General features: G+C 40.4%; 1 protein-coding gene across 2 annotated transcripts in view; it reads left to right on the top strand.

Annotated features, from left to right (window-relative positions):
• ELOVL4 (ELOVL fatty acid elongase 4) overlaps nucleotides 1-989 on the top strand; it is a 33,786-nt gene extending 32,797 nt beyond the window's left edge. Inside the window, exon 6 of one of the 2 annotated variants that reach the window (XM_064707444.1) lies at nucleotides 77-989. In XM_064707444.1, the coding sequence (XP_064563514.1) occupies nucleotides 77-352 (276 nt within the window). In that variant the 3' untranslated portion in view covers nucleotides 353-989. The remainder of the gene's footprint in view (nucleotides 1-76) is intronic. The other variant, XM_064707445.1, reaches the window with a different exon arrangement.
• Nucleotides 990-15,005: the final 14,016 nt, after the last annotated feature.

Genomic DNA, 15,005 nt, shown 5'->3' with positions numbered 1-15,005 from the left:
AATTGGTATAAATTGATGCGCTCAGACCTACAGAATATATCCAGATGTTTTTGATTCTATATTTTCTGTCTTTCAGGTGCAGTTCCATGTGACTATTGGCCACACAGCCATGTCTATTTATATTGATTGTCCTTTCCCTAAATGGATGCACTGGGGTGTCATTTTCTATGCTATCACCTTCATTTTCCTGTTTGGTAACTTCTACTATCGGACATATAAGCTGCCCAAGGAACCTGTAAAGAATGGCAAAATAGCAAATGGTGCTGTTGCAAATGGAGTAAGCAAACCAGAAAATAATGCTGTGGTGGAAAATGGAAAAAAGCAGAAAAAGGGAAAAGCAAAAGGAGAGTAACTTGATCCAGGCCTTAACCATTGTTGGCAGTGAGGAACCTCCAGTTTGGTTTATAAAAGGAAGAAAAAAACACTATCTGTACCAATTAACCTTAGGTTACTGAAGAGCTAGAACACAGATATTTTCATTATTTATGAAGATTGTTTTAAGAACAACACTAAAGTTGAATTTCTATTGTAATTATGTAATTATCATGCATATGGTCTCTGTGTAAACTTGTAGACTGCTGGTGTTGGTGAATGTAAGGAAGAATTGCAGTTGATTCCATGTTTAGCAGTCCAAAAGTTAATACTACCATTGATACAGGCAGTTTTGTTGGCACCCACATTTCTTGGGGGGTGGGGGGGAGGGAAAGGAAGTAACATTTGAATACTTGTGCTTTCTTTCCAGAAAATTATTAAATTTCAAATTATGACGTATTATCTAATCAGAATGTGCAACTTTTCTTCTCCTCCTTGGAGAGTACTTTCAGACAAAATATGTGCTGTCAGAACAGTGTTTGACTTTTCAGACATTACTTGATTTAATTGAGTATCTGTTACAGTTTGGTTTTTGTTTTATTTTTCTTGTGTGGAAATATACCTACCTCTTCATCTGCTGAAAAGAATATTGAGCATTAAATAACTGGTTTCTGAAATATGGAGTCCTCTAATCTAAATATCCGTTAGTACTAATTCAGGAGAGTGTGTGTTTCCCTGTGGAAGTAAAAGGGATTTTTGGTGGTATCCTTTGATCAAGTCATCATTTCAGTGTAAACTGAAATTTTGGAGCGGTACTTTTAGTAGAGCCAAGTCAAGAGTACATTTTAAGAATGTGTAAATATGAACAAATATATTGGTTGAAGCAAGCAGTAAAAATAGACCCGCTGCTTGTTTTCTGTGACCTGCATTAAATCTGTGGCACTGACTCAAAGTACTCAAAATGGTAAGATAATGCTATGGTGGAGAGAAAACAGCATGTAATTCCATTTAGAAATGTTGTGTGCATGAGTAGTCATGCTAACTACAAGGCCAGCCATCACTTTATTGGGAGAGAGAATTGGGTTTAAAAGTACTAAATACAGCAAACATAAAACCTTGAAAACATTGCTATTGCTTGAAACCTGTCAAAATTCAATTTGTTAGATTCTTGCAGGCAAAGTATTGCTGATAGGCCACCATTGTAAGTCAAAACTGCTAAAATAAGTAGAAACTTTTAGATGAATTTTCATTTACATGTTACATAAAGGACTTTTTACCATTCCTTTTGTGAAGAAAATAGGGAAAGATCTATACACCTTCTGAATAATGTGATTACTAAAAGATACATTTTGAGCTGCTTAGCATGCAATGAGTAGAAGATGGGTGGAATTAGAAACTATATCCTGAATTACTGTGTTCCTTGACCATCACTGCAAGAGCTGCATTGTTACTGTCCAAATGTATTCCCCCCCCCCCAGCTCTGGTCAAAAACATATCCAGAGGTAGCAACAAACATGTATCTGGCAAGTGGCACCACTGGTGCAGAAAGAGTACATGGAACTGTGAGTATAAAGTGAGTGACACGTTAATAGGTTTTTGTATCTCAGTCATCCAGTGACTGTTTATAATATGCAAGCAGGTCACATATTCTGGTTCTCAGGTTTGTCTTGTTTCTATTTTAAAAAAAAAATCTAAACCCAGAAAACAAGTCCTAGGAAAAACAGTTTTGGATATAGTCTGTTGTATTAAAAAATAATTCCTAATGCTGGAGTTGGTTCAGCTGGGAGGTGGTTCATCCCTAATCACCACCACTTTGGATTTTTGGGCAGAATGTAGAATTGTGAAAAACTGTCTCTGCTGAACTCAAATGCATGTGACCATTAAGTTTCTTATCTGCTGTGTCTTCTGATTCTTGCAGCCTTTGTAATGATGCTTTTTGCATTTGCAAAACTGCGTATTTGCGTGGTGTGGCATGGGGAAGAGGGATGGGGATCTACCCTTCCTTCTTGGACAGATGCCACTACGCTTAACCAAGCCAAAATGCTGGCTGTGTAACTTTGGCTCTGTAGCTTTGGAGTAGCTAAAGGAGTAAATAACTACAGAGGAGATTTACAGCACAGCTGCTGCTCCAAGGTAGTGACTGGTGTGAATGCAGTTACCCTGCTGTAATTTCAAGGTCGTTTACCCCACTTTGATTAAAGGGTAGCTTCTTTCTATTTGCCATGGGATGTGGGCAGCTAACTTCTAAGTCTGTATCATTCCTTGAATTGTGTTAGATTGGTTGTTTGCTCTGTCATTCATTCAACAAGCCAGCTCAGCTAAACTGATACTCTTAATGTGATCTAGCTCTGAAACAGCATACTGGGGAGTATTCCAGTACAGGTTCAATTGTGTCTTTGCTACACTTTCTGACTAATTCTTAAGAATTATGTCTTGCATGATGGTAAATATTTAAATAACTGAAAGTCAAAAATTTTTCCCCTTCATCATGCATGGAAGGGAATTAAAGTTGATTGGAACTTTAACATTGTTGACAGAACTTGAGTAGAAATCTACTATCAAATTCTGGGGTAATCATTAAATTCTAAAAAAACATGAAAAACTCATTGTGAGAATGCATGTGTACATACACATCAAGTTGTCTGGCCCTGTGCATAAAACCATTTTGAGAGTTTGCCATTTCATGGGGGAAAAATCCCCAGTTATAAAATTACTGGAACACTGCTGTTCTGAGGACATCTTTTGCAGTATGACTTTCCTAGGTCTAAATATGATATATTTGATTGTTCATGTAATTCAAGTCCCATTGCAATCTTGAATATAATGGCCTTATTAAATGTGCATTTTTGTAGGCATGACCTTGAGTGCAATATTTCTGTTTCTGACTATGCAGCCAGACTCACAGAATACAGGGCTCAACTTGTACAGCTTTTTTTTTTTTTTCAAAATATAGGCAATAATGCACATGTGAAATATTGACAGATCCATTAGAGTCATCTTTGAATCTAAGGAAGCTTAAAATTTTGCTATGAAAGTATGTATAAATGTGTATTTTCTATACACAGTTCTGAAATTCAAATTATACAATCTTTTGCAGTAGAATTATTCTTTACAGGGTTATTGGGGTTTTGTTCTTCTAAATCTTTCAATTTATTGAAAAATTAAATTCAAACAATTTGAAACTTGTCTTTTTTTGCCAACGAATGATAATTTTTTGCTAAGAGTTCTGAAGCTCTTGGACCAGAGTCTCTAAATATTTGATGCCATATAAGTGATACCATTTCATTTAGCCTCATCTCTAGCAGTGACAGTTGTTGGACTATTTTAGCACTTTTTCAGAGTAAAATTACCTACAAATTATCTATACGTGTGTATATATGTGTACACATACATAGTGTATGTGTGTGTGTATATATGTATGGGTTCTTAGCAGATTCTTTCAATATGTGAAGTAAATTATATTTCTTGAATGTGAATTTGGCAGGAGCTAATAGAATGATTCCTAGCTCCAGCAGGAAAATGAAGCAGTTTTCTTTCCACAGATCCAATATCAGTCTTGCAAACATAAATAGTATTTGTCAGTTATTTTAGATATAGGATGGCAGACAAGACAGGGCCATTTCTACAAATGTAATAAATATTTTGAGGCATCAGTTGTAGATTCTGAGGGGAGAGATCTCAACTCAGGGTAGCTGGGGAATTATGCTGTATTATGGTAGGGATCATTTTAGTATGAGTAACTTGCTCCAGGTGAGTCTTTGAAATCATTGCAATCATATTCTCTGTTTGACAGAAAACTTCTAAAAATAAATCATAGAGTCATAAAACCATTTAGGTTGGAGAAGACCATTAAGATGACTGAGTCCAACTATTAAACAAATGTTTCCCTGTAAGTTCAGAAGCATGGCCTATTTGATTACAGGACCATCAATTACTTCCAGCTCCGCATCAGGAGAAAAAGGTGAAGGCAAAATGAAAATGCTGCACATTTTTTCAGGTTAACCTAAAGGGCACATTTCTTCAGAGTAAACACTTGAACTGCATGTGCTGGGAAGGGAGGTAAGAAAGTACAAATAGCTTTTGTGATGCAAGATCTCAGTCCTAAAATAGCTTACAAGCACTGGCTATCTCTTAAAAACTTGAATAAAACTGTTCATGGTGCATAAAGTTAAACCTTGCATGAAGCTAATGTGGGCTGAGATGTATTTCAATCAAAATTGAAGAGAATGGGGAGCTAATTAACTATCTGGATAGTGTATTTATCTTGGTTAGAAACACAAACTAATCTAATTTGATACCTAAAGCAAGACACCCATTTGACATCTCATTGCACTGCAGTCTGATGCCCCTTTGCTAATGCAGGCAGAGGGAGCTCCATGGAAATGAGTGGGTTGGTTCCCATTTACCTCAGCAGAGTGTGCTGAGCACTAAAGAGCAGAGAAAATACTTGCTTTCTGCCAATATCCCAGGAGGATTGAGGGAAATGTATGGTTCAGGGTGCTGCTTTTGCATAAGGTGTTCATGCTTTTGTAAACATTAAAAATAAACATTACTTTTTTCATGCTGTTTGAGTTTGGTTTTATACATTCTGTAGTATGTTCTTCTGTGTCCCATCTTGCCTCAGGATTCCTGCTAATTTTAGTGTTGAGCAGATTGTGTGATGTAATCTGTTTTATTACCCAGGACTTTGAGAAAACCATTTTTTTTGTGACACATCCTCCTCTTTTAAGGTTACAGGAACTTCCTAATTTTGCATATTGTCCCCAAATAGCAGTGAAGTGACTTTGAAATCACCCTTAGGGAACTAACTGAAAATAGGATGCCCACTTAAAACAAACAAAAAGATCCCCTAAATTTCCTTATTTGGTCTTGGAATTGTTAACAATTAGGAATACAATTAGCCATGAAGTTTAGCTTTTGGTGGAACTGTGTGGTGTTAATGAAGTCTCTCATTCCAGAGAATCTGGAGCACTTTTGGCATTGGGTGCAATTTGTGGTTACATGTGCTGGGTACAGTAAGTTCCTTCATTGTCTGCCAAGTATGATCTCTGTAATCAACCTTATAATATCAAGTTGCACCCATGTTGCACTCCTAGAACCTCAGTGCAAATAGCTACTCCAGATGTCAGGTAGTAGAGAATCAAGCCTGCCATCATAGCAAAATATGGTGTGGTCAATTATGTCTTGCACAATTCTCAGCTATTGCTTCAATCCACTGCTTGCATCCTCCCTGGAATCAGAAAATACACCGTGTTCAGAACAAGATTTGTCCTTTAGATGATTAACATGTGCTGGGGTAGGCTCTCTCTGCAGGCATCCTTCTCACAACTCTATTCCCCGCCAGTAATTAAAAATAAGAACATGGTCAAATCAGATTTATTGGATGATTGGATAGAATGGACTGGATCCTCTGAAGTTCAATGTTCTTTTTCGTATCACTTGCTTCTTAACATCTGGGAAGTTGGGGTTTGCTGGGGGAAGGGTTTTATTACCTGTTCTCTTGCTCAGCTCAAAGCACTGAATGTGGGTGAACGTGGGCTACTCAGACACACACATGGAGCATAAACTCAAAGACAGCTATGAAGGCAGTTCCTCTATGGACTAGTGCCTCTCAGTGTCTTTTTTTATGCTTGGGACTTCTAGGTCACCTGGAAGTGACCTAGAATGAATGCAGGCACACTTTTCTGTTGGCTGCCTGACATGCTAGTGACATCACATTTGACTTAATTACAAAGATACTTATTGATGGGTAGGTTTATGTCTCTTGGTCATCCAGGCCCTGATTAGTGCATCCTATAAAACAGTGCTGGCAGTTCCTGCCAGAGCACCACACAGCCAGTGCTGCTTTGGGGGGAAAAGCTGTTTGCATTTGGTTCAGTAGGTGGGAATTGATACAAGCTCATATGGCATCACTGCTATCTGTCAAATCAATCAGGTAGGTTTTAGTCTGCTAAACAAAAAGAAATCTTTGATTTTTGAAATTATTCAAAATGTTTTCTGTCCTCCTTATCTTTAGCTAGAGAGCTATTGTTCTTGCAGTTGTATAGCCTTAATTTTTTTGACGAGAAAACCACTGTTATGCTGGTATTTTTTGGAGTTTATGTGTGTTTATGAGAGAAAACTACAGAAATGCAAAAACAACGTGGGCCAAAAGCTGGAGAGCATGAGGTAATTGCTCCTGTAGTTTTTGCTGTTGCCCCTAGATGTTGCAGGAGTTAAATGACTGTAGCTGTTACTGTTGTGTATTCATTACAGATGCTGTAATGGTATACAAGTAGTGTCCTTGTGCATAAGTACACTCTGAAGTACATGAAAATTTGCTTTGTCTTAAATGACAATCAAGAGTTATTTATCTGACTACAAATGCTTGGAGTGAAAGTAATTACAAACATCATGCTCCTGCATTGGCAGGACTCACTCTGTATTTTCTCATTGATAACCTTCAGAGCTTCTGAGTAGCTTCTTGCAGTAACACAAAGCCCTAAAATGCTGAAAATTGATGTATAATTGCTAAAAACTTTTTTTTTGCAGAGCTTCTGCTGCTGCTTTCTTTTTTGTACATGTATCTTCAGGTCAGGTGCTTGCTTACTAAATTATTCCAGAGTGGGATGTATGTCATAGGAAGATCTTATAGTATCTGCAAGTAAGTAAAATGTTAAAATAAACTTTGAGGTGTTTTACAATCAAGGGTTTCAAGTCCTTGGCATTATTTGGTACACTGGGTGCACCTCAAATGCTGCTCTTGGGCACAGGCTACTGCAGCCTGGGTCTACCCAGCCTGATAGGAATTTTCCTTACTGAGCAACAGATTCTCACCTGGAAATTGGTGTCTGACCTGGTTTCTACACATTTGGCAGATGACACAGAAGTCATCCCTGGGCCAATGAGGAATGGGGGGGGGGGGTTTGTTGTTCTACCTATTCTCAAAACATCAAATTTGGCAGGGGGTGTTGGAACATTGGACAGTTGGAACATTTTCTGCTGACAGCATGAGGTACAGAGTTTGCAGAAAATGTGTCCCTGGATGCAGTACTTGTAAAGAGCCTAGAATATTTTTCAGCTCTTAGTTGCTTGACATAAACCAAACATGTTGGAAATGCTTCAATTAAATGGGAAAAACCACCACATTGTTGGGATTTACTGAGAAAATGAGATTTCTAGGTAATAGGTAGCTCTTTACTGAAAAATTCCCCTTTTTTTCTCTTTGCCTACTTCAGTCACTTCCTCTGTGCATGTCTTTCTACTCTGCTAGAGTGGCTCCTTGGGTGAAGACGGTGATGTGTTCAGAGAATAGTTTACTGCTGTGATTTGTCACTGGGGCATGTGAACTGTCTTTTCATGCAGTCTGAAATGCCAAATAGCAGCTGCACATTCTGAGCAGGTTGAGTAGTAACAATATCTTTCATTTAATGATCCCAAAACTGAGTGTTCTGGATACAATAAAATAATAGAAGGAACAGTTTTTATTAAATTTTGTCTTCCTTCTTAGCAAATATGGGGCTACAAGGACAAACTCCAGTTTTGTATTCTATGATATGGAGGCACACTGTGCATTCATAACCAGAGCTTTGGCTGCGAGAAACAGAGAGTTTGCTGCGCTATAAAATCACCTTGTTAGAGATTTTGTACTGAGCTCTTCTGTGATGGCAATTTAATAAATATCAGATTTTTATATAAATCTGACTTTTGGGTATTTATGCTTTAAAGTCAAGTAAGTTTTCTTGTACAGTTAAAATCTCTCATTGTGAGTGTTGATGCTTTTTGGTATTCTCTAGGTGAAGTTTCACTTATTTCAGTGAGAATTTCATCAAGGACAGTCCATGATGCTAACAGAATTTATTAATTTAATTACCATCTAGACCTCACATTGCACACTAGGAAAGTTGGAGTATAATAAAAAAATAAGGACCAAAACCTTTAATTTTTTTCCACCTTTTTTTCCACTTTTTTTTGGTAGTTGTTGTTTTGGTTTCATTGGTTTTGATGTTTGTTTGTTTGTTTGTTTGGGGTCTTTTTGAAGACTTTACAATGAAGGTATAATTACTTTAGTAAAATACTAGAAGTGGCAACATATTTTGAACTTACACAGTGTTGCCTGAGAAAGCTCCCCTTTGTGCTGCAGACCAGTGCATGGGTGACTTTTTTTCTGGCTTTATGGCACTTCATTAAGTCTGTTTTTGATAAGGGATGAGATATGAGACTTGTATGTGCAATGCTTGTGTACTGGTTTAGGGCAAATTTGCTAAAGAATCTGCAAAGGAGGGCCCCTCCAGAAAGCGAAACCCACACGGCCCCTCCCCCCAACCGGTTCGGGAAAAAATTCCTCGGAGAGAGGTGGAAAGAACCTGTTTATTTGACTGGCCCCGCACCCCCCAGCACACAAAATGAACAATACCCGATGACACCGCTCTGAGAAAGATGGCAAAATCAGAAAGTCTCTTTCGGGGGTGGTTGCTCTGTTCTCAGTCCCTCCGGCGCTGGGCCAGCCGCTGCAGCCGAACCCTTGGTGTTCCCGGGTCCCAGTCCGGAGCAGGTTCGAGATGGTCACAGGAACAGGAGAGGAGAAACAGTCCAGGAAGCAATGTGGACTGTTTAGCTAGAACTAGCTAATAAGCAGAGGCAGAAAGCAGAGCAGAAGCAAGAGCAGAAAAAGGGAGCAAGCAAAAGCAGCAAGCAAAAGCAGCAAGCCCAAAGCTGGAAGTAAAAAAAACCAGCTCCGTGTACTGCTTGTCTCTGTGTCCCTGATAAGAGAAATCCAAACAAAACTTCCACTCTTCAGAGCCGGTCTTAAAGGCACAGAACAGATGAATGGGGATATACAAGCATCATAACGTCACCCCAGGACAGCTTGTAACTCAAATTCTCCTTAATGTCTCTAGTTGCACCAGCACTGTGGAATCCCCTGTAGTACCATCTTAATAAGCACTTGGCATAAATTGTCTGTCTCACAAGTCTATAAAATCTCTTGGATCCAGAAGGTGTTGTCTGAAGCCCATTGAAAGCTACAGAGGGATTGATTTACCAAAATCCTTGAGCTGAGCAATAAGAACAATTTCAATTTCAAATTAAGAATTTGTAATTTGTAATTTTGTAATTTTTTAAATTGTATTTTTTTTTTATACTCAGACTCACAGGGTGCCTTTCAAAATACATTTCAGCACGTTTTTGGCAGTGAAACAATTTTTCATTCTTTCAACACCTTGAGTGTGACTCTGGTCCAGCCACTGGCTACCAGGGAGCAGCACTGGACTCTCTGCAATTCAGGGCAAGTATTGGAAGATGGCTGCTGAGCTCAGTAGGAGATGCACTAAATAGAAGGAATCCATTTACTTTGTAATGTGTTTTGTTAGGAATTTTAACTGACTGGGGAATAAGTGGGTATTTTCATCTGACAAAAATATTCTTGATACTTTCTTCACATTACCTCTTGATGCATGTTTTCATGGGGAGTAGAAACGTGCTCTAGGAACAAAGAGATGCACAAAGTGGTCTGCTTGCTTTTGCATTGCAAAGATGCTGAAAACAATATGATGCTTTAGCCAGACAAAGGATTTGAGACTCTGTTCTCAATTTAATTTTTGGTGTAGCAATTTTGGCAGCATGACATCTTGAGGAAATGTAATTCTTTGTTTGTTAAAACAGCAGCAGAATTCTGTGCAGTGCCTCCTTCACTGAGCAAATTTCCCATTATAAGCATAATGCCAGACACCAAGATTAGTTCTCAACATCATTGTGACCTGGTGAGCAGTCCATTCTGGATCTAAATTAGAAATTTAAAAGGATTCCATAATCTGCCACAAAGTCAATATAGTTAACAGCTTTTTTCAGCACAGTGACTAGGCCAGGACATAGAAATTATTAGCTGCCAAAGCTATGTTTAGGAACTAGGAGTTCAGAAAAATAAATGAAAAAAATCAACAGATTGTTTGAGTTCTATTTCCTGATTTAAGTAAGTTTTAAAAGTAATTTCATTCAATACAGCTTTGTCAGGTCTTTCTTCAGCATTGAGGAATAAGTTAAAGAAAAGACAAATCCCTGAACTCTGCTCATTGAGGGTATTACTTACTGTTCTTTTTGTGCCCTCTTCTTTTTCAGTAGCTAAAGCAACTGAATTAAGAAATGCCCTCATTTTTGCTTATTAATGCTATTTATGTTAAGAAAATAAGTATCAGGTTTTTAATTCCCTGCTGGAGCTTTTTTCTCTTTGATGCTTAGACAAAGTAGCCATTACAGTTGTGAAGAATGCTTTAGAGAAGAGATTGATGATACACTCAATCAGAGGTGAGGGTGAGCTAATTAACTATATTTCTTAATTTATTTTTTCAGCTGTTATAATGCAATCTGAATGTTTATGCAAGAATTTCAGGTCTTGAAACCGGAAATTCCATAGCAAAAGGAGCATTTCATGTTGGCAAGGAGGAATTAATCCACTCCCAGTGGGATGGCCCTGCTGTCCTATGAAAGTTGAAAGAATAAGAAATCATAGCAATACTCGGCCCTGAGCCACTTTTAAAATTTCAAGATTCTCATGAGTGGTCAATCCTATTTCTTGGGTCTGGTGTACCTTTGAGGACTTATGGGATTGACTGAGGAGCAATTTAAATACGTAAATAAATAAAAATAGCAGATGTTGAATATCTGTTCCAGGTGATTTAGTGGGGAAAGGGAAGATTTCCATAGCTGGAAACTGCATCCACTTGCAAAACATTTTTTGGGTGGCACTTGAATTCAGCAGGTTTGCACAACCTGTGAGCTGTCACCAGATTGCAGGATGAAGGGATGACCACGGGTGAGTGGTGGTGAAGGCACAGACAGCTGGATGATGCATTTCATTACAGTGTTTCCTTGGGAAAACTTGGAGCCCTTCCTAACTGCTGATGTTTTCTAAGGAAGAGCTAAATAATGTTCTGGCATCAATAGGAAGGGCGTTTCTGCAGCTCCACCTCCACGGCTTTAGAGCTTTAACTGATGGGCAATCTTAAAATGGCTTTTCTGGCAGGTACCTACCACAAAAGCAAAAGCTGATCTTTCCAGAGCTCCTCAACATTGGTAAAAGACCACTCTCAGTTGTTTAGCTCTGGGGTATGCCTTACCTTAACAGGGAAAGGAGACCATAAGAAGACTTGCAGTTTACTTTGAATGGCCACTGTGCAAACTGAGACATTCTGTATGTTTTCCAGTGAATTACAGGCAAGGATGAGAGGACTAAACAAGTTTTGAGCAGACACCCTTTCTGCAATGTGGTGTCATGCCTTAACAATAGTGTTATCCCTCCTGGCAGGGATATAAAGTAAGGAGATTATTAATTCAACAGTAAAAAGCACAGTAGGTAATTTGTGTTAGCCCTAGTTCTTTGTTAATTTTTTTTTCCAAGGGGAAAAAAAAAAGAGACATTTACAAAGTGGTTGGAATACCTGGTAAACCACCAGAAACAAGACTTGCAAGGACTTGGGTAAGGATGACTCTCTCCTTTGATCCTGTTCTTTCTGCAGTGTGGCAGGCTAATACAGGGCTAGTGCTGCATCTGCAGGCTCAGTGCAGGACTTGTCACACTGCGGGGCTGAGTCCAGGTTTAGAGCAAATTCAGGGAAGAATCCCCCCAAAGGAGCTCCCGTGGGAAAAGCAGATCCAATCGGCCCCTCCCCCCAACTGGTCCGGGAGGAAAAAAAAATACCTCCTTGGAGAAAGGTGGAAAAAACACCTGTTTATTAAACAATAAGACCAAAACAGTATCAAAAAATTGAGACCCCTTGCCACTCTAAAAGAGATGACAAACTGAGAAAACCCCGGGTTCAAGCAGCAGCTCACTCAGTCTCAGATCAGTCTCTCAGTGCTGGAATTGTCGCAGGCCCGGCCCGGCCCTGTGGGCCACAGCTGCTGCTGCCGGTGCTCTCCTGGGTGTTCAGGCCAGAGCAGTTCCAAGAGGTCCAAAGAAAAGGGAAAAAGAAAAACAGTCCAGGGAACTTCTTTGCCTCAGCTAGCTAACACTAACTAAAAAGCAAAAGAAGAGCTCTCTGCCCCGCTGTCTGTCCGCAGACAACACAGTCAGGAGCAGGAATGTGGAGGAGTGAGTGCAGTGTCTGAAAACAAACTGCGCGCTTCTTCTCTCTCCCCCTTCTCTGTAACACTCTTAAAGGTACAAAACTTATTATTATTCAACATAAACAGAATGAGACGATTGGGGATAAAAGCATCATGTAGTCAACCCAGGACAGGCTGGAAATGAGATCCTGCAGCCCCTGCTGCCTCCTGGGACATGGTGGTGTGGAGAAACACCGAGAACTGGCAGAGCTTTTGCTCTCCTGCCCATGCCCAGAGCACCCTGAATCTTCTCGTGCAGCGAACGTGCTGCAACGCGTGATTTGTACCGTCACGGCTTTGCAGCTTCTGGTCTGGGATAAGAGACTGAATCGGTTTGCACAGCATTAAACAGGAATTGTGCTGAATGCTGAAATCAAATGCCAAATCCCTGTATCTTATTCATTAATAAGGTCTTTTTTAATTTGGGATGCAATTAGCTTACATCATTAAAAAAGTCCAGGTAAGCATTTTCTAATGAACAGCTGAAAAGCAGTCACATGGAAATATTCATAATTCCTGGAAATGGAGTTAAAATCATTTTGCTTGAAAAGCTTCTAGCATAGCAGCAGTTGTGTTAGCCAGAAAACCAGAAAGAGTTTATTTTTACTATGTATGTCTAGATGTACACACACAGACACCCGCCTTCCCAATCATGATGCTGCACTTTTTACTTTTTCTACAGTTCTTGCAAAGTAAATTGTAAAATGTCCAGCATCTTTCTGGTGTTATTCACGAGCATTCCCAGATACACCAGTTTAGCTGCCTGTGTTCAAGCCCAAAAGCCTTTCTCAGCTGCACAACAGCTCTTCCTTAGCTTTGACTGTCTCTGAGCCGCAGGAGGGAGATTTTTATAGTGTCACAGAACTCCTCTGTCCTGAAACTCCAGAGCACTTGGAATAGCACAATGCCAGTGATCAGCTGGTTTTATGAGGTGTTTTATGTAAGTATTTTATCACCCTCTAATGAAGATTATTGATGTGATATTACCACAGCTAGCAACAAAAAAAAACTACATATGGAAGTGTTTTGAAAAGCCAGCAACAGCTCAGGGGTAAGATTGGTGGCTCATCAGCACATGGGGTCCAATCCCTTCACCTTGTCCAGAGGATGTGTCCCCACAGGGCTGGCAGTCACCTCTCCACTTCACCCATTCTCTGTGCTTCCTCATTCCCAGCCTAACCCTCAGCTCATGCCCACCTCTTGTGGAAAGGACCGACCAGTCTGGCTCCTGCTGCACTGGCTCAGGCAGGAAAACATGCCAAAGCCTCACCAAGCAACAGGGAAACATGAGCAGGCTTTGTCTTGGTGTCGCCCAAGCTGCCTCTGAAGAGCACTGGCAGTGCAAGGCAGGCCTGCCCCTCACCTGCTGACAGCCCTGCGTTATCTCCCCTGCCATCCTTCCCATCAGCTCTTTCTGCCTGGCTCTACCAGTGACTCAGTCTATTAAATGGGCGTCATATTTTATTACAAACCTGAGCTGATTAATTACATGCTGTTAGGCAAAAAAAATGCAGGGCAGCTGTAGAGGGGAGTGGTGATGCAATGGAGGTGCAAACAGAAAAGCTGTCACTTCTGGAAAGGGAGAGAAAAGGATTAAAGAGTTAACATAACCAGAAGAGCTGCTTTCCTAAGTGGATCAGTCACTGGAGGCATTGGGAAAGCTTGGCTTCACAGGCTGCTGCCATGGGAAGCACTGCCACCCACCATGCCAGTGCCTGCAGCTTCACTTGCAGGCCTGGAGAGATGGGGAGCTCCTTGTGCCTTTTCAAAAGTAGTCATTGCCATCAGTGCTAATGAAAACCAAAAATGGTGATGCATTTTAGAAAAGATTTTGAAAGTTTTTTAATGGGGGAACATCTGAGCTGGTATGGGAGGATACAGAAGAAGGAGAGTTTGGAAACATGGTGCCTCCCTCCTTTGGCCAGCAGTAGAGCAGGAGGAGGAAGTGCCTGCTCATCCTGGCTTTCTGTTTGGGTCAGCATCATAAGTGTGCAGTCTGATCAGGAAAGGGCAAGGCACCTCTTCCCAGGAAGAGATGAAGAGTTCCTGGCAGCTCTGTGTCTCAACAGGTGCCTGTGGGTAGGGAGGACACGCTCCATCCCTTCAAGGGGAAAAGCAAGCATGAGGGAGGTGAGTAAGGCCAGGGAGGATGGTGACTTTCCATTGCCAGATCTGTCTCTTGGGGCACAGGCCGGGATTGCCTGTCTTTCAAACACACACAAACACACACACACACAAGCACCCTTTAAAAGCAATTTGAAAATTTTGGGTCCAAGGCAAAGGGTTAGTGGTGCAGTTTAGGAAGCCAGGAACATCAGTAGATGAGAGCATGACTCACTGAAAAGACCTTTTGCAAAGGGGAAGTCTGCAGGAATCACTCTGAAATTACCATGGGTGGCAGCTCACACCCTTTGAAGCGCTGGCTAAGCCAATTTATTTTTTGCTATACGTGTTTGTTGCTCATGCTTGAAATCACACAGGGAAAACCCCACTTCTGTTTGCTCTGTAAAATAGCCTGTGTGCTTGAGCTGGCACATCCCTGGTGGTGGGTTCACCCTGGCTGGATGCACAGTGCCCACCAAAGCCACTCTGTCACTCTCCTCCTTTGCTGG

The sequence above is a fragment of the Zonotrichia leucophrys genome, chromosome 3, assembly GCF_028769735.1.
Source record: "Zonotrichia leucophrys gambelii isolate GWCS_2022_RI chromosome 3, RI_Zleu_2.0, whole genome shotgun sequence".
Taxonomy (NCBI): Eukaryota; Metazoa; Chordata; class Aves; order Passeriformes; family Passerellidae; genus Zonotrichia; species Zonotrichia leucophrys.
This window is presented reverse-complemented; position numbering and strand designations above follow the sequence as displayed.